General features: G+C 61.9%; 1 protein-coding gene across 1 annotated transcript in view; it reads left to right on the top strand.

Moving 5' to 3' along the window:
• The window catches only part of ARHGAP8 (Rho GTPase activating protein 8), a 43758-nt gene that overhangs the window by 3090 nt on the left and 21445 nt on the right, over positions 1-19223 (top strand). Inside the window, exons 3-7 of the mRNA XM_029954088.1 lie at positions 2459-2590; positions 3743-3829; positions 6734-6832; positions 7888-7998; positions 18628-18701. Of these exons, the coding sequence (XP_029809948.1) occupies positions 2459-2590; positions 3743-3829; positions 6734-6832; positions 7888-7998; positions 18628-18701 (503 nt within the window). The remainder of the gene's footprint in view (positions 1-2458; positions 2591-3742; positions 3830-6733; positions 6833-7887; positions 7999-18627; positions 18702-19223) is intronic.

Raw genomic sequence — 19223 nt, 5'->3', positions numbered from 1 at the left:
TGTGCACATGCACCCCATGAGCTGCCTTCCACATACCACGTGTGTGCCTCCTCCCTGTGCACATGCACAGGTGTCCTATCTGTTGGCAGGACACCAAAGCCAGCTCCGGGACTGATGGTTTCTCCAGCCTCCGGTGGCTTTGGGTCCACAGTCTGAAGCTCTGGACCTAGACCTGGAGGCCTCAGGCCCCCTCCCTCTCTGGCCCCCTCCCTCTCGGACCCCCTCCCTCCCTGGCCCCCTCCCTCTCAGAGCCATAGGGCCCCCAGCTCAAATGAGAGCAGGAGCGGGTCCGGAAGCCCTGGGTGCTCTTGTCACCCAGTGCCGGAGGGTGTCGGCCCAGAACAAGGAGCATCTTCTCTGATTTACTCGGAGGTGCCAGGGGCATCTCGGCCGTGCTAGGAAGAGCCCCAGGCCTCAGCCTTTTCCGTGTTTCTGTGGAAAACCTTGTCGCCACGTGCGCCCCCCTCCCTCTCCCTGTCCACGCGGTAGCTTTCGTGTGGCCATGTGTGCGCTCCTGTTTTTGACATGGCTTCAATCCGTGTGTCTGAAGCCCAGCCGGTAACTGAGTTAACGGCTCCCTGTGCCGGCGGAGGTGCCCCGACACCGAGATGTTTGTGGGCGGAACCGGGGAGCGCGTGGGGTCACGGCACTGTTACCGGCTGTGTCCGGCGAGGACGAGTGAGCTGACCCCTGCTCTCCCCGGAAAGGGCGGCGAGAAACGCAGAAGTGACCGTCCTTACCAAAATGGGGAGTTCCCGGCGGCACAGTCCCCAGGAATTGTAGACCTCAGGCTGGCTTCTGTCTGTGAGGGGGGCCGAAGGGATGGCCTTGGTGAGTGGTGCCCTGACGGCTTAGTCCAGGGGGCGTTGGAGCCAATGCGCCGGAGAGCATCCGGGACCTGGAGCGGCTTCCCCAGCAGAGAAGCCAAAACCAGGGACACGACGAGATGGCTTTGCATCACAGTCACACATCAGAGATGACGGGTGGGAGCATGTGGCTCTCGGGGGGTGGGGGGGCAGTGTGGGCAAGAGAGTGGACTCTGGAGCTGGGCTGCGCCCTTCATACCCTGGCTCTGCCCTTCCTGGGTCTCCTCTGGCCTCAGTTGACTTCTCTGTAAAATGGGTCTATAGTGCCTGCCTCACAGGGTTAAGTGATAAATATGTGCAAAGGCCTGCTGTTCAGAGAGTCAGTGCTTTGGGCAGAGGGCGCTCAGGTGATGCTTTGAAGTCAGACGAGCAGAAGAGAAACTGACACCACTCTGTGCAAGAAACAGGGTCCACTGCAGGGTCCCAGCAGTGCAAGGCCGGCCCCTGAGCTCTTGCAGACAGGCAGAAGCTGCTGGGGTTTCCTCTGGGAGCAGATCTGTGGACTCGGTCCCCAGGGGCACCAGCCCACACCCGCTGGACCCGGGGCTCCAGGTAGGCCGCCTCTGCACGGCTCACAGCAGGAGCCGGTGTGGTCCTGGCCACTGCAGCTCAGGACCCAGGCTGAGTTCCTGGAGTGCTTCCAGGTGGTGTGACTTGGGCAGCTGGGTCCGGCCCACTCGATGTCGGGGGCCCCAGCTAAAGTGACAGTGGAGTTCGGAGGGGTCCTCACCTCCTGCAGGGGCTGGATGAGGCCTCTTCAAGCAGGTCCCGCAGCTAAGCGGGGAGGGACCAAGGGCTTGGAGGTGGTCATGGAACGTTCTAGAACATGTACTGTGGCGTGCAGTCAAACAGCAAAAGCAGAGCAGTCAGGACCCTACTCTGTGGTGAGGAGAAGACCGTGCGGAGCTGGTCTGGAAGGAAGGACCTGCCTGCATCTAGGGATGCCGTAGAGGGGCTGGGAGCCTCGGGGGATGGCGGAGCGGTCTGTCCGGGGGTCGAGTCCCCGCTTGTCCTCCGTCAGCACCCTGTGGCCGTGGTGGCTCCTGCCTGCTCGTTTGTGGCACAGAACAGCACCATTGTTCTGCCAGAGCCGGAAGTCCCCGAGGGGGCCCCCTTCCAGGACAGGGGCCTCCTTGCGTCTGTTTTCCGACGGCTGCCTGCGGTCCCAGCCCAGGGCGCGGGTCACTCTCTACTCCACCTTCTTCTCCGACGCGCCCCCTTCCGCGATGCCCCCCTTTCTGACCCATCAGGACCCACACCCCCCTGGAAAATCTCAAGCTTCTCCTCAGGAGCCTTCCCTGAATCACACCTGCAGAGACCTTCCGAACAAGGTCACGTTCACGGGTTCCAGAGGTCTGGCGGGATGAGTTTGCAGGCCCTTTCTGTGGCCCGCCCCTCTTGCTGTGTGGCCGTGACCTTCGGTACTGACTTCGCCTCCTCTGACTCACGGGGACAGGCCCCGCAGGCGGGTTCTCAGATGCCCTGGGCTGCCCCCACGGGACCCGGGGCCGGCCCGTGCCCCGTGCCCACGGCTCCCACTTGTGGTGGACGCGTGTTTTGTTTTCAAAACCGCGCGTGTGCTCTGTGCGCAGGTACCTGAAGCACACGCTGGACCAGTACGTGGACAGCGATTACAGCATCGTCTACTTCCACCACGGGCTCAGCAGCCGGAACAAGCCGTCGGCGGGCTGGCTCCAAGATGCCTACAAGGAGTTCGACAGGAGGTGTGTGCCCGCGAGCCTGGCGGGGCGCCCGGGGGGCGCTGAGGGAAGGGGAGGCGAGGGGTCACGGCCTTGCGGCAGGGAGCGGGGAGCTAGGCCCAAGGCGCTCGGGGTCACCTCCCTTCAGGGCAGGGGCTCTGTCCGGAGCTGTCCTGTAGGGCAGAGGCGGCCACACGGTCCCCACTTCAACTCCATGGGCCACCAGACGTCTGTCGCGACTGCTCAGGTCCGCCGTGCGGCCCCAGGTCACATGGGAGCCGGGAGGAGGGGCTCCGCTCTAGGGACACTCTATGGCCGCTGCAATGGGAAGTAAATGCTGTTTTCTTTTTAAAAAAATTTTTTTTTAATGTTTATTTTTGAGAGAGAGAGAGACAAAGCATGAGCAGGGGAGGGGCAGAGAGAGAGGGAGACACAGAATCGGAAGCAGCTCCAGGCTCTGAGCTGTCAGCACAGAGCCCGGCACGGGGCTTGAACCCACAAACTGTGAGATCATGACCTGAGCCAGAGTCGGACGCTTAACCGACGGAGCCCCCTGGGTGCCCCTCATGTGATTTTCACATGCCCCGAACTGCTATCCGTTGGATTTTTTTCCCCACCAGTAACAGTGTAAAGCCCTTCATAGCTTGCAGGGCTGTGCGCGGGCGGGCGGGCGGGCGGGCAGGCCGGCGCGTGGAGCCCGATTCCCGACCCCTGTGTGAGGCGCGTGGCCTCGGAAGCCTGGCCCACAGCTGTCCTCCCGGATCCCTTCATGCTCGCTCCGCGCTTGACACCTGCAGGGGGCTCCTGGGGCCTCATGTCCGCGCCACTCACAGGTGAGGACACGCAGGCCCCACAGAGCAGGTGTCACCCCGTCCCTCACTGCCCTGGTGGGTGGGCGCGCTGGGGCCCCTGGGGAACCGCTCAGTGCAGCCCGGGCGCCCCCCTTCCCCCCCCGTGGTCAGCTCCCATAAGCGGGGGCTCTGCTCTTGCGAACCGGGAAGGGCCGCGTGCAGGCGGGGGGCTGGGTGGACCAGGGGTCCTGGCCTTCCCTCTCTGCTTCTGGGTCAGCGTCGGCTGTCGAGACAGCCAAGGTTCTGAGGCTCAGGGTCAGGGCTCTGCACGCACTTGGCCTCGGGGCTGGGTGAGTGGCTCTGAGTCCTCGCGCTCCCCCCGTAGGTACAAAAAGAACTTGAAGGTGCTGTATGTCGTGCATCCCACCAACTTCATCAAAGTCCTGTGGACCGTCTTCAAACCCCTTGTCAGGTACGTGGTGCCCTTGGCGAGGACCTCCCGGGGTGGGGCACGGCCTCCCTGCGTGGCACGGGGGCACCCGTGTCTGGGTGCTCCGCCCACCCCTCGGCTGTGGCGGGTCGCAGGGGCTGATGGTCGTGGGTAGGACACCCCTCACGACACCTACGAGCTTTGTCCCTGGTATTTTATTGTTTTATTATTATTTTTTTTTTCAATGTTTGCTTAGTTTTTGAGAGAGAGGGACAGAGCATGAGCAGGGGGAGGGGCAGGGAGAGAGGGAGACACAGAATCGGAAGCAGCTCCAGGCTCTAAACTGTCAGCACAGAGCCTGACATGAGGCGCGAACCCACGAACTGTGAGATCATGACCTGAGCTGGACTCGGGCGCTCAGCGGACGGAGCCCCTACTTCAGACTCCTGCGTGGGGGGCCCCCAGTGCCACCTCAGGTCTCGTGATTCACTACGGGGACTCCCCAAACCCAGACCAGCCCTCGTTCCAGGGAGCGTGGCGCGGTTCCGGGTCTGCAGGCTCCCCTCGGGCATTCCTGCAGCCGCGGACCTGAGTCTGCTCCCGTTCAACGTGGGCAGAGGTTCCGGGGCCAGAGTTCCCTTCGTCTTAGGAGGCTCCCCACGCCGCGTTCCCGCCCGTGCCGCAGCCGCACGGGACGGAATCCGTCCGTCTGTTGTGTCGTTGAGCCGGGAGCAGCAGTGGGGAGAAAGCCAGGGGCTGTTACCCTGGGGCCCGAGTAGACCCCTCAGGTGTCCTCCGGCCCCCGGGTGCTGTCACTCACCTCAGAACAGCTGGAAGAGTTCTAGAAACCTCCCCAGTTCTTGGGGGGACCCCCCCACCACCATAGCGCAGCAGCTGGAGGCGGTGGTGGTTCCGGAGCCTGGGCTTGACGTGGCCCCGCCTCTGATCGCTCTGTCACTCTGCACAGGACACGCAGCCTCCCTCTGCCTCAGTTTCCCCGGGAGACAGCCCGTGCGCTTCCCGGTCCTGTCGTTGCAACAACGTCCTGAGTCTGTACAGAGTGTGAAGCAGGCCTGCCCGGCACCAGCAAGTGCTGGGGTTTGCTGCCAGCACTGCTTTTTTTTTTTTAACTTTCTTATTATCCTTTTGTGATTAATTACAATTTCTGACGCACTGTATGTGCCTCACACCCCAAAAACAACCCTATGAAGTCAGCTTGTTTTCCCTCTTCCAAGAGTGGAGGTTGATGCTCAGAGAGGTTAGGCCTCTCGCCTGTGGCGACACCGGCTCAAGGGGGTTCCAGCTCTGCCCCTTGTTGTGCCTCAGGCGTGGCCCTGTGCAGGCGCCAGGAGAGAACCTCGGGAGTGAGGGTTGGAGACCCTGGAGCCGGGACTGGGCTCCGCCTCCTGTTGGCTGTGTGGTCTCAGGCACTTGCATAACCTCTCTGAGCCTTGGAGTCCTCATTTGAAAATGAAGAGGACGAATCCAGAGGCTCCCCAGAGCCCCAGGCCCAGCCCCCTATGTCCTGACTCAGATCTCTGGAGGTGGGGCCCTGTCTTTGCAGTCCCCTGCATGGACGCCCCCCCCCCCCACTGGGGTCTTCCCGGGGCACGAGAGGCAGGAAACATCTGCCTGCATCTGCCCTCCAGAGCCTGGGGTCTAGCAAATGCCTGGCCAGTAGAGGGGGTCAGGCAGAAACCCAGAGCGGAAGTTGGGGGGCACTCCGGTATGGGCAGTGGGTTGGCCCCAGAGGCCTCCCTGCAGCTCAGGAGCTGACATCTCTGTCCCCAAACCCACGGGTGGTCCACGAGAGGTCAGGCCCCCTCTGCCCCCCTGGGGCAGGTGGCTGGGGGTCCGGGCACCTGGTCTGAGTCCTGCTTGTCCACCCGGGGGACCCAGTGCCCATGGCTCGGCCTCCCGCGGGCTCTGGGCTCCATCCCGGCTTGTGGTAGAGCAGCTCAGCCTCGGTGACAGAAGGGGAAGAGGTTCTGGAAGTGGGCTGGGCGGCAGCGTGGAGCCTGCGGGGGGCGGCCCGGTGTCCTGCGCTTGGGCACGTGTTAAGAGGGTACATCTCCTGCCGAGTGTCCTAACCACGCGCTCAAAGCCAAGGGCCGCCCAGGACAAGGTTGCAGACGACGGACATGCTGCTCCCTTGATCGCGGTGACGGCATCGCGGGTGTGCCGGTCCCCGCTCCCCGCAGTGTGCACGTGCAATCGTCGTGCCCGGTAGAGCCATGGCAAGGGACACGGGCGGCGCCACCTGCCAGGGGCAGGCGTGGGCGACCCTGTTCTGTGCCTGCCTCGCGGCTCAGGAAGCGGGCGCGCCAGTAACGGCAGTCGGGGGTGGTGGCTACCAGGTGGCCCGTGGACGGTCACCCGGCTAGTCCCGCTCAGGGGGGACGGGGGGGACTGAGTGCAGGGTGGGTGGCTTCGGCCGGGGCCCGTCTCCCTGACGTGGCCTCCTGAGTGCTCCCGTCCTGGAGAGAAGCCAGTGTCTCGGTGGCTCCCTGCCCCCACGGGGACCCTCGAAGAGAGAGGGTGCCCAAGCAGGGTGCCCCCCGCAGAGCCCGAACCGCAGGCCCTGGGGGCCCCTCCCCGCCTCTCCCGGATCTGTGCACATTCGCAGATTCAAATTGCAGGCAGCTATTTATTTTCATGCAGATGAGACTCAAGAGCGTTTTGGTGCATCCGAGACGTTATGAAAGCAAAACCTCGCAGACGTGCGCGGCTTCTGTGATGGCCGGGTTTTCACCGCTGTCAGCACTTACCCTTCACGTGAACCGCGGCATTGTGCCGCCGCCGCCGCCCCTCCCCGGGCCGCTCTGGCGCCGCCCCTCCCCGGGCCGCTCTGGCGCCGCCCCTCCCCGGGCCGCTCTGGCGCCGCCCCTCCCCGGGCCGCTCTGGCGCCACCTAATCGTTTTTATTCTCTTGCTTCTGCTCTTCCAGTCATAAGTTTGGGAAAAAAGTCCTCTGTTTCAACTACTTGAGTGAGCTCCGCGAACGCCTCAGATACGACCAGCTGATCGTCCCCCCGGAGGTTCTGCGGTGAGTCCGGCCCTGTTCCGGCGGCCGGGAGAGCCCCTCCGTGCTTCCCGTCCAGTCCCGGGAGCCTGGCAGGCCTCGCTTCCAGGCCTGCACCCAGCAGATCGGGCCCGGGCATGGCGGCGTCAGCAGAGCCCCGCCCGCGGAGTCAGGGACCAGGCCGCGGAGGGCCCGTCGGGAGGCGAGAGGTTACCCTCGCAGGTCGATTTTAAAGAATAAGCCATGATGATCGCTGCGGTTCGCTGCTTTGCTCTCGAGCAGAGAATCGGGAATTCGCGGGCGTGCGGAGATCGCTGTGCGGAATGAAATGGCCCGAGGCCCCCGGCAGGTGCTCTGGGAGGCAGCCCTCGCGCGGCTGCTGCCGGAGGCCTGTTAGTGCGTCCCTGCTTTATGTTCCTGGGCCCTGGCCCCCCGCCCCGCTGTCTCGCCCGGGGGCTCAGGGGTGCAGAGGAAGGCGTATGGTCGGTTGGCCCCGAGCCGGCACAAGGGGCTGGTCTCGAAGCCTCTGCCAGGCACCCTCTGCCCTTCGCAGCTCCCACGCTGGGGGCTCGCTGAGGGCGCAGGGGCCTCGCCAAGCTGCGGCAGGGTCGACGGCCTCTCGGGGGCCCAGGGACGAGGTGAGCTCCCCGGGGCGCCGAGGCACACGCTGGAAGCGAGTGCACAGGGCGGCGTAGGGGGTGACCCTGCCCACGGGGTGCTCCCACGTGGTGGGAGCCACAGGCCCGTGACACCAGCTAGGGAGGGGCCCATCGGGGCGAGCCTCTAGCAGGCGGGGACCCCCGAAGTGAGTTTCCGGGGGACAGCTGGTGGGGTGGAGAGGCTGGGACATGGTGCCCGTGACATGGGTGGACTGTCAGGCAGGGGTTGGCAGGGGAGGCTGGGCATTTGCTGGGGCTGGAGGAGCGCCCAGGACACTGGGGGCTGTGTGTGCGCACACGCGTGTGAGATGGTGGTGGGGCGCGTGGGCCCAGACGCGCTGGGTGTCCCGCACATGTTCACGGGCGCCTGGCCTGAGGCACGTCTCCCGCAGGGTGACAGCGCACTCTGCTGTGTCGCAGGCATGACGAGAAGCTCCGGAAGGTGCACAAGGGCGAGGCCCCCCCTGCCGCCAAGATGCCGCCGCCGCGGCCCCCTCTGCCCACCCAGCAGTTTGGCGTCAGTCTGCAGTAGTAAGTGAGCCGGGACGCATTTCCTCGGTGGGACCGTGGGACACTCGTGCCCCAGGGAGGTCGGTCCCACACCTCTGCCTGCGGCAGCCCAGCTTGCCCCGCGGAGAACCAAATGTGCCCTTTCCCTCTCGGGCGGACACGGGACCCGGCGGCGGGCAGAGCCCTCGTTGTGGCTGCGGTGGCTGCCGGCCCCCAGGCCACAGCCGGACACGTGCCACCACCCCGGGAGCAAAGCGTGGCTTTGGCAGCGAGGCGGAGGCGCCGTGGGGCCGGTCACATCGGGAGGGCATTTGGGAGCCGCATCGCGGTGGCAGCAGCTGGTGGAGACGGCAGCCCGGGGACCGCAGTGCGCCTCCCGCCGGCACCCGCGGAGCACGAGCGAGGAAGGCACTTCCGCTGGGTCCGGCCGATCAGGGACTCCTGGTGTCACAGCGTGTGCTGCCCGTCCTGGCTGCTCTCACCCCTCTTAGCCAGTGACCTTGAACTCACTCCCCATCTCAGCTTGTTAACCTGTTTCTGGAGCAAATGAGATGGGTGACGGGAACTTAAGCCTCTAACATCTTCTCCTAAAAGGGTTCTGGGCCAGCTTCGTCTCTTTTGAGGCTATTCGGTGGCACCTCCTCTGGGAAGCCTTCCCTGATGCTCTGTGCTGTATGCAGGGCCCTCCTGCATCACCAGCCCGCCCAGCGGGCTGCCACGGGGACCCTCCCCAGACGACTCCCCGCCTGGCAGCCAGCGCCTTGTCCCTGCTTGTGTGCCCTGCTTCTGGCGGTACCCAGGACAACGGAGGATGAAGGGCAGGTTCCCTGGGGCAGCCCCGGGGACCGTCGGGTCTGGTCTGCGGCGTGGGGGTGGGGCCGCTGGGTGGCCATTTCCTGCCGGAAGCCTGCCTGCCGTCCGCTGTCCTGAGGCCCTTTGGGACCCACGGTGAGACTTGACACCATTTGGAAGGTTGAGAGCCGACTCTCTGGGTGGCGTCCTGGCTGGGCGATGGCGGCGCCTTCCCGCCACCTCGTGCCTGTCACTTTTCTCTCCCGACACATCTGGGCGGGGGACCCTTCATGGTCCTCCCTTCCGGGCTCCGGGGCCACGGGGGAGACAGATGTGGGGCCCCTCTTCCTCTTGGCCTGGAGTGACGGGGGCAGGGTGTGGGGGAAGAAGAATGGCCCCGGGGACGGCAGTGCCCTGATCCCCGGGGCCCGTGATGGTGTCACCTCACGTGGTGAAAGAGACTGCAGATGTGAGTCAGTGAGGGGTCTTGGGACGGGGCGGGAATGAGCCCGGGTCATGCGGTGGCCCCACTGTCCTCACAAGGGTCTGAGTCAGAGGAGAGGCATGAGGCCGGAAGTAGGGGATGGCGTGCCGGGGGCCACGAGCCAGGGGCAGGCGGCCCCTGGGAGCTGGGAAGGACAGGGGCCGGATTGTCCCCTAGAGCTGCTGTGGTTTTGAACTGCTGAGTTCGTGGTGATGAGTTTATAGCAGATGCAGGAAAGGAGCGTGGGGCCGGCAGAGGTGTGGGGGGGTCTGTGGGGAAGGGGTGGGGGGGAGGGGGCCTGGAGAAGGAGCTGAGGGCCGGGCTGGCCCGCTGGTAAGGAGGTGGGACCGGGGGGGTGTCACCACAGCTACAGGGGGGCCCTGTCTTCCAGAACCTTCTGCAGTGATAGACACGGTCCGCAGCGCCCGGTTGCGGCAGCTGAGCAGTTGAAATGGGGCTCGCGTCGTTGAGGCGCTGAGTTTCTAGCTTTATTTAATTTTAACTGATGTAAAATGTTTTTTAGTGTTTGTTTATTTTGAGAGAGAGTGTGTGCGTGCACGAGTGGGGGAGAGGCAGAGAGAGAGAGAGAGCACATGTGCGCAGGGGAGGGGCAGAGAGAGAGAGAGAGAGAGCACATGTGCGCAGGGGAGGGGCAGAGAGAGAGAGAGAGAGAGAGAGAGAGAGAATCCCAAGCAGGCTCCGCGCTGTCTGCACGGAGCCCGAAGCGGGGCTCGAACCCACACGCTGTGAGATCACCGGCTGAGCCAGAACCGAGTCAGAGGCGCAACCACAGAAGCTGATGTGAATTTAAGTGCCCCCCTGCTGTGAGGGTCTCACCCCTGCCTCCCCGACCCACACCCCTGCGCAGGTGGCGCCCCCTGCAGAGCTTTTCCATCAGCACTTAGTGAGGGCGGTGCGTGCTGAGGGGCAGCGTCCCCAGATCCGCACGGAGCCAAGACTTACAAACGTTCCTTCCCCCCACGCTGTGAATACGCACCCGTGTGACCCGCCGCTGCCGGTAGTGAGGCCGCCTCGGAGGGCAGCGGGGCGTCTCCGGGGGCGCTGTGAGACGGGGCCCGGGTGGGCGCGGCGCCAGGGTCTTCGGGCCTGTTGTCTCTGTGCTTCGGCCTGGCCTGCGCGTTCTCGGTGTGGCTGATCGGGGGTCCCTGGTGGCCGTGTCCGAGGCCACTGCCGCCTCCGTCCTCAACCCCTCCGTCTGAGACTCTGGTGGTGCCTTTCGGGTCGCTTATTTCGTTGTTCCAAACCCCTTCCGTCTCCTCTTGTCTAACGATAGAACTTTATTTTTTCAAGGTTATTTATTTTGAGAGAGAGAGAAAGAGCATGCAAGCAGGGGAGGGGGAGAGAGAGGGAGAGAGAGGCTCCGTGCTGGAGCACAGAGCCCGAGGCGGGGCTCGAACCCACAGACGTCGGATTCATGATCTGAGTGGACACCAAGAGTCGGACGCTTGACTGACTGGGCGCCCCGGGCGCCCCGTTGAATAAAGCTTTAAAAATGAGAAACAACACCTCCACCTCATGGATTTCTAGAACCATCTGCCTGAGCACAGCACGGGGGGTCCCCCTGGCAGGCCCCTCAGGGTGCGTTGACAGTGAGGACTCCGGAGCTGTCCGTTATCAGATCGAAGACAGATTCTAGGAACGCCCTTCATGAAGGTCTTGGTTCATTCCTGTTCTGGGGCCAGTTTTAACTGTAAAAATCGGTTCGTTGCGTCTTTTTTAACTCCCAGTGTGGGTTCGAACTCACAACCCCAGGACCAAGGGGCCTATCTCAACCGACTGAGCCCAGCAGGCGCCCCGTTCCTTGCTTCCTTAGGGAACGATGAGGCTCGTTGGACAACCTTTGGAAAACGCTGTGTGTGCCACTGTGAGCGGGAATCCGTACGCTCGCCTCTCTGAACTAATATTTTATGCTGCTTCGTTTTAAATGACTACGATAAAATGGCAATAAACATATTAAATAGAGCACCAGATATGGAATTTGTTGGGACTGTGAATGAATGAAAGTCATTAAAATTCATAACCAAATCCTATTCACAAATGGTAATTTGCCGAGTTACATTCAGAAGCGCCCGGAATGCTTTCACCTCAGAACAAGCTAATTAAGTTACCGCATTAGGGGCGACGTCAGAGATCCGAGAGATCTCGCCGCCGCCTTCGCTGCAGAGAGAAAACATGCGCCTCGAGTGCTGTTCCGGCAGGTGCGGGGCCGTGGAAAGAGGGGGGCCTCAGGGGAGAGAGGGGACGTGGGTCCCAGCTCTGGGACGCCAGGCTGGTAACTTAACCAACCCCGGTGTCCCTCCCTGTGACTGGAGTTGAAACCGCGCCCTCCCCACCTCCAGGGCCCAGGGAGCTGAACGACCAGCTGTGAGCCTGGTCCTGCTGCCAGGCTTGCCTGCCCTCAGTGCGCCTTCCTAGTCACCACCTCCAGGAAGCCCTCCCTGATGACTCCACATGCACAAGGACCGTTGGCTGAAGAGACCATTCGTTCTTTTTCCCCATGGAATTGCCCTGGCGCCCTTGTCGAAAACCAAGCGCCCATAAACGTGGGGGTGTGTTTCAGGACGCTTGATTCCACTCCGTCCGCCCGCGTCAGGGCCACATGCTCTTTGTTACCGTAGTTTTGTAGTCGGTTTTGAAATCGGGAAGTGTGAGTCTTCCAAGTTTGTTCTTTTTCAAGATTGTTTGGCTCTTTTGGGTCTCTTGCATTTCCATATTAATTTTGGAAGCAGCTTGTCCATTGATTTGGTGTCTGTTTGTGACAGTGGCCGCTCCGCGGTCACCTCGTATGCGATGTCAGGCTCCGTGGCCCGCCCGTGGTTTGGAACAGTTCGTGCAGAACCGGAGGGAATCTTTCCGTGACGTGAGGGGGACCCTCAGCGAACTCTCTCATCTTGAGCTTTTCTTGGTGGGAGGTTTTAAAATTCCTAATTCAGTCTCTTCACCTGTTGTGTCTTTTTGGTCTTAGTTTCTCGTTGAGTCATTTTGGGAGTCTGTGTCCCAGGGGCGGAGCTCATCCATTCTGAGTCCCGACAACGCTACTCACCGTGCAGAGCTTGGCTCTGTCCCTGCCTCCCTCCGTGCCGTTCTTGTCACACAAACCAGGTCTTAATGTGCCCGCCAGCACACATTTGTCATTCTTGCTCTACGCCGAGGCCTTCCAAGTCAGATAAGAGGGGGGAGAAGGAGCCCTGGGGGTTTCCTTACCTGTGCGCTCCGCCCTGCCCTGCACGCACAGGGAGGGCAGGTGGGCAGGCCGGGGAGGAGAGGCGTGGAGGGCTCATGGGAGACGCAGGCGGGTCCCCCTGCCCGCACCTCGCCCGCTCCTTCCGCATCTGCAGGAAATGGGATCTGCGGCGACGGATTCGGAGGTGCCCATCGGGCAGGACCACGGGGCTTCTCTCCCCAGGCAGAAGGTTCCGGCCTAGCCGGTGCCCGCCTGCACAAGGGGAGAGTGAGGAGCGTCCGGCTTCCTCTTCTGGGTCCCTGCACGCCCACACGCCCGTCTCTGGGCTCCTGCCCCGGGTGGCTGTCCGGGGAGCAGGACGCGCCGCTCCTTGGGAATGGCCTCCCGGCTGGGGCCGCGCCTCCCTGGGCTCTGGTCCTCAGCTGGGTGCCGACCTGACGTGTCCGAGCCCGCCGCCCCGGTGGTGCTTGCGGACTGGTCTTGCTAATGGTACAAAACTTGCCAGTTCTTCCTTCATGTCCCGAAGAGGCCAGCTGTGCAGAGGTGGGGGGGGTCACTCCCACCAGACCCCCAACCCAGACGCAAGCCTGGGGTCTGCTCCAGGTACACGGTTTTGACTTGAGCCTTTAGGCTGCGTGGCTTCAGGTAAACAGATCGGCCTCTCTGAGCCTGCCTGTCCCCTGTCACCACGGGGACGGTGAAGGGTCCAGCAGGCCAGGCAGCACGCCAGCGCACCCTCTGTCCTCTGCACACGCGGGCCCCTGTGGCGCTGCCTGGTCTGCAGGCGCCCAGGGCCTGCCGGCCAGCTTTGTGCTGAGCCCCCCGCGGGTCGGCGAGGTGTTTCCGGTCCAGGAGGGGCCAGCAGGTGAATGACCATCCCCGAGGGCTGGGAGGGCCCGGGTCCCCAGCCAGGCCAGTGGCAGCCTCTCCTCGTTTGTGCCCACCTGCAGCACCAGGGCAGGACCCGCTCTGAGTCGCTGCACACCTGTCTCCCCCGGGGAGGGGCTACGAGCAAGAATTGTGTGCCGAGGGTCCCCAGTGCTCTCGGGGGCGGATGGTTGGTGGGGAGCACACGGTGCTGACCCAGGAGTCGCGCTCTGCCTCTGGGAGCCCCCTGCCTGTGGGGCGCCCCTTGGACCTATCGTTCAGTCTGTGGGTCTGGGAGTCTATGCGTCCCGAGGGAGGCCTGGTCCTGGCCGTCGCCCACACACATGGGGACGAATGGGGAGGGACTCAGTGAGACAGGATTCTCTGCTGCCCTGGCCATCCCCCCCCCCCCCCCCTCCGGCCCCAGCCAGGAAGCACCTTTTTATCCAGAGCCCCTGGGGTGGTTGTCATTCTCTGCCCTGACCCAGTCCCCTGAGCAGGCGGCTCTCCAAGCCTGCAGGTGGGGGCTGGGAGGGAAGAGAATCCACGGTGTGGGTTTCTGCATTGTTGGGAGCAGCCATCAAATCCCAGGGGGCCCCCGCTCTGCGCCCCACTGGACGTCTGTCTACCTGAATGCACAGAGCCAGAAGCATGCACGGCCGGGGGGCCTGCAACGTTGGGCACATGCCTTCTGGTGCCTCACTCACAGGTACCTTCTTGGCCTCGAGGTCTGCTTTCAGAGACAAAGAAATGTGAGCTAAGCTGTAGGCAGGGGGTGGTGGTTGAGTAGCTCATCAGCGCCACCATCAGGGCGCCCTCCCCAAGAACGTTAACTGCCCCAGGCCTTGGAATCCACACACCCGGGCTCTCTAGCTGTGTGACCCTGGCCAAGTGACCGCAGCGTCCTGGACCCCTTCTGCACCTGAAATGGGCCACCTGTGTGGCCTGGGAGTCACCCAGCCCTGGGGTTCCAGAGATTTTAACCGTTGGCACATTTGACTTGTAGCTCAATGATGGCTTCTGAGTCCCCGCATCCCCTGGTCTCCCCATGTCCAGACCCAGCGCCCTCTTCGAGGTGTCCCTAAAATACTGGACTCGGAGCCCCCGACCGCACACTCTCTTGCTTCCCGTGTGTATCCGTCGGCTCTCGCTAGGTGGTGCCGCGTCACAGCCCCCGGCCGAGGCCGCTGGTAACGGCAGGTGTTTATTCCTGCCCAGGTCGTGTGAGGGTCCGTGTGGGCTGTGGCTCAGCCCTGCCTCGCATGTCTTCCTTCCTGCACCGGGCTCTGCGGTACGCACTGTCATACGGGAAGAGGGGACGAGCTCGCCCAGGGCGTCGTGCCCGCCGTCAGCCCGGGCAGGTCGTGGGGCCAAGCCCCCCGTCAGGGAGGCAGGGAGGTGGCTGTCTGGCCCGGCGGGAGGGAAGGGATGCCTCCGGCAAGCGCTAGCTCACACCCCGTGGTGCCCAGCCGGGGGTGTATGTCGGGAATACGGCAGAAGTCACCCCCGACTCCGCCGATGCTGTCTGTGGCTCACGTCCTGTGGTGGAGACGGGGTGTGAGGAGGTCCACACCGTGTCCGGCCCTCGCACGCACACCTGGGACCTTTCCCCAGGGCTGGGTTCCTGGGGGTGGATGGACTTGCAGGGTCAGGGAATGTGGCCATGGGTAAGGTTTCGGCCACATCGTGTTGACTCAGCCTCCGGAAAGATCATGTGCTTCTTGGGGCCTGGTGCTGTGGGTCGCCACCACGCCCCCGGGCTGGCCCCCCCCACCCCTCCCTGTCAGCCCCTCCCTCACCTCCTGCAGGACACCCTCCTGGGAGCTCAGTGCCTTCCCTCTGGGGGTCCCGGGCTCACCCATAAGGCGGGAAGGAGTCCCCAGCCCAAACACCCACCACAGCTTGGGGACGTGGACCCAGTCAGCATGTGACACGTGGGCTCAGGTGATCTGCAGTGGCTCCATAGGAGGGGCCTGGAGCAGCGTCCTCGGGGACACAGGGACCATGGAAACCCCGAGCTCTCCGGGCAGTGGGGAGTCAGTGCACCGGGAGCGCTCCAGGGCGGAAGAGGAAGGAAGCAGCCGAGGGTCATTTGCGTCACAATTCTCCCGTGTGGAGTGCAGCTCCAGTGAGGCTCCCAGGACCCGGTGACGCACCCTGGGCCTCGCCGCTTCCAGCCTGTGCTCCGCTAGGATGACGGCGCCTGCAGCCACACGTCCCCATGCGTGGTGGTTGCGGCGCGCTGTTGCTGCGCACACGTGCCTCTAGGAATCGGGGACAGAGCGCGGACTTTGCGTCTGGCCCCCCTGTGACCAGCTCAGGGCGCCGGGGGGCTCCATCGGCTAAGTGTCGGACTCTTGGTTTCAGCTCAGGGCATGATCTCACGGTTTGTGGGTTTGAGCCCCGCGTCAGGCTCTGTGCTGACTGTGCAGAGCCTGCTTGGGATTCTCTTTCTCTCCGCCCCTGCCCTTCTTGTGCGCGCACGCGCGCGCTCTCTCTCTCTCTCTCTCTCTCTCTCTCTCTGTCTTTGAAAACTAAGTAAACTTATAAAGAAGGAGCTCCTCTCTCCGGGCACCTGGTCCACTGTCCGGGAAGCAGGGGAATAGCAGCCCGTCTTGTCCGCCCATCCTGTCGGACCAAGCGAAACCACGTATGTGCAAGTGCAGAGCACAGAGCACTGAGTGTATTGTTGGGGTGATGGAGTTTTCCGGAAGAGCTGGGGGTTGCTGAGCTTCGGGCTGTCCTCAGGGACCCAAGGCAAAGGCCGAGGTCCCTATTCGTGTGTGAGGATGGGGGGGGTAGACCTGCCCCATTCCTGTCTCCCCAAGGGCCAGAACGAGACGAGACCCAGGGAAACTTGGGGCTTCGAGGGGCCGTAGCCAGACGTGAGCCCCCGCCCCCCCGCCGCCTCTGGAAACGCTTTCACAACAAATCAGTGACTTCTTGCCGTGACGGAGTCCCGGAACAAAGCAACCATCCTGCTGGAAACGAGAGAAACACACAAGCCCGATCAGGGTATGTGTCCGGACGCTGGGCAGCACGCGGCCAGGGACGGGTTCCGGGAGGAAGCAGATGGAGCCCCCCGAGCTTGCTGCCCGGAGAGTGCTTCCAGGCCGCAGCACGGGGAGAAGCCCGGCGGCCCCCAGTGCTCTTGCAGAAGGGAGGTAACGGTTCAGAGTTTGGGGGACAGAGTTCCAGAGAGGAGGGGACTGCACACAGAGCTCTCTGCAGACAGTCCCCACAAGGCTTTGAGAGCTCAAGCTGTTTACATATGAAAGGAAATTAAAATACCACGCAAGGGGCGCCTGGGGGGCTCAGTCGATTGAGCTTCTGGCTTCAGCTCAGGTCATGATCTCATGGTTCACGGGTTCGAGCCCCACGTCAGGCTCTGTGCTGACAGCTCGGAGCTTGGAGCCTGCTTCAGATTCTGTGTCTCCCTCTCTCTCTGACCTTCCCTTGCTCACACTGTCTCTTTCTGTCTCTCAAAAAAAAAAAAAAAACCCATGCAAAAATAGTAGGGCCCCAAGACTGTCGGAGCTCACACAGGGCTGGGGATGGTACGTGTTCCCCCAGCTTAAAGTGGAGACGTTTGTGCTCAAGGCGCTGGGTGCTGTTTCTCTCTTAATCATTGAGCTACATTAGCCTCAGTCTGGAGTCTATTCTAGAGCCTCCCTCACAAAATTAAAAGCAATCTTTGAAAGGCTCTACACGTTCCCAAATGACTTAATGCGAGACAGAACAAAGTTCATCTCTGTTCAAAAAAAATACAAAAAAGAAAAGAAAAGCCAGTGACCAAAAATGTAAAATTTCCAAAGAAAAATTACAGGGCAGGAGCAGAGAACCCTGTTCGGACACTAGGAGAAAACCGATCAGGAGAACCAGACCCTGCATACTCATGTGGGTCCTCTGGAGCAACAGAACCAAGAGGTTCACGTGGCCATGGAGGCTGGGACACCCCAACATCAGCAAGCTGATGACCCAGAAGCACCAGTGGGGTGGTTCGATCCTGAGTCCTAAAGAATAAAACAGAGTCAAGAAAAGAGAGAAGATGAGTCAAGAACAACTGGCAAGATGGTAGATCTGAATGTAGCCGTATTGATGATTACACTACATGTAAATGGCATAAACATTCCAGTTAGAAGAGATTTTCAGTTTCGCTTTAATAAAAGGAAGCTTTTACTGATATTTGAACTATAAAATGATAAAACCTTATAGATTAAAAGTAAAAGGGTAGAAAAAGATCTGCCATGCAGCCACCAACCAAAGGAAAACAAGTAGATGTACTAATCTCAGGACAAGAAATAACCCCTGGGACAAAGACGGGAGTTTTGTAATAATAAAGACTTAATCCTACAAGGTTACGGACTAGTAACAGCTCTGAAATACTCAGTGGTAAAACCAAGGGAGAAACCGACACACAGTTCTGAGAGGAGACGTCAGTAGCCTTCTCCAAGTAATTGAACAAGTAGAAAACGTGAGCCACACAGTCATCCAAATTGACCTAATGGACGTTTAGGAACTTGCCCCGAAGAACACAAGACACACGCTCTTCTCAGCCGCGGTGTAGCAGAGCCGGACTCCAGCAGGCACGTCTGACTGCCGAGCCCGTGTCCCTCCATCCCCCGTCTCCCACGTGGGCAGCCTTCCGGGCGGGAGCGTTCAGCACGTGAGGAAAGAGGAACACACGTTTTACTCGGGAGCCCAGCTGGGCAGTGGAATGCTCGCTGTAGGCAGCTCTGACTTCAGATCCCCAGCTGGGGTGTGTGTGTGCGTGCACACACGTGTGTGCACCATTCTTTTTACATTTGTGTGTATGTTTTAAAGTTGCCTGTGTGTCCGATCTCTATCAAGTGAACACAGTAAGAGGCTGGGTCTTAACAGCCTGGGGAAGCCCGTGAGGTTTTCATCAGGCCTGCTGTCTGATTGGTCAGCATGCGGTCCAGGTCTCCTGGGTCTCCCCTCACGGCCAGACCCACTCGCGCCTCCCCTGCGGGTTGCCCCGTCTGGAATGTCCCACCCCCTTTGGTTCCCCACAAGCTCCTACTCATCCCTCAATACCTGGCTCCGAAGTCGCCCCGTGGGAAGCGGTCCGCAGTCCCCGGGTCTCCCCGGTGTGGTGGAGCCCTCGGCTGCTGCCCTGTCCTGTTCGCTCTGCCTCTCTTCCAGCCGCCAGGACGCCTCCTCTCAGCACCCAGTCTGCCTCCGTCCCTGCGTGGCTCCTCGGTCCTGCGTTGACACGGAGGAGTGGAGAGGACGTGTCATATCCGGGTAAAAACTGCTGCTTGCTTCTCTGTCCCCTCAGCCTCAAGGACAAAAATCAAGGTGAACTCATCCCTCCCGTGCTGAGATTCACAGTGACATACCTAAGAGAGAAAGGTAAGTGAGAGCTGGCTTCAGCCTGTCCCGTGTCCTGGGCACCGTGCGGACCAGGGAACTGGGGGTCTGGACCCCATGCGGGAGGGGTGACCTGCACACGAGCAGCTCAGGCACATGGAATGGCTGGCTTTGCATCCTGGCTCCACTGGGTACTTGCTGTGTGACTCTGGGCCGTTACTTACCTTCTCTGGGCCTCTGACTCCTCATCTGTCCCATGGGTTAGTGACCATGCCTGATTTGAGGGGTTGCTTTGGGGCCTCAATAAGATGTTACATGTGAAGCTCTCCATGAAGGGAGCCCTTTGGTGTGACCGCTTGGTCTGCAGGTATATCACCAGAGGGTGGGCACGCTCAGGGACCTAAGGGGTGCGCCTTGAGGCTCCTCCAGGTCCCCAGCCTCCAGGCCCTGATGGAGCGCAGCCCTGCCTACGGGCGCGGCCTCATGCCAGCAGTGTGCGGGGTGGGAGTGGGGCGCGGCAGTGTAGAGGTAGGGGTAGGGGGATGCGGTAGTGTGCGGGGTGGG

This window comes from Suricata suricatta, chromosome 10, assembly GCF_006229205.1.
Source record: "Suricata suricatta isolate VVHF042 chromosome 10, meerkat_22Aug2017_6uvM2_HiC, whole genome shotgun sequence".
Classification (NCBI taxonomy): Eukaryota; Metazoa; Chordata; class Mammalia; order Carnivora; family Herpestidae; genus Suricata; species Suricata suricatta.
Note: the sequence above shows the minus strand (reverse complement) of the source record. Positions and strands in the feature narration are given on the sequence as shown.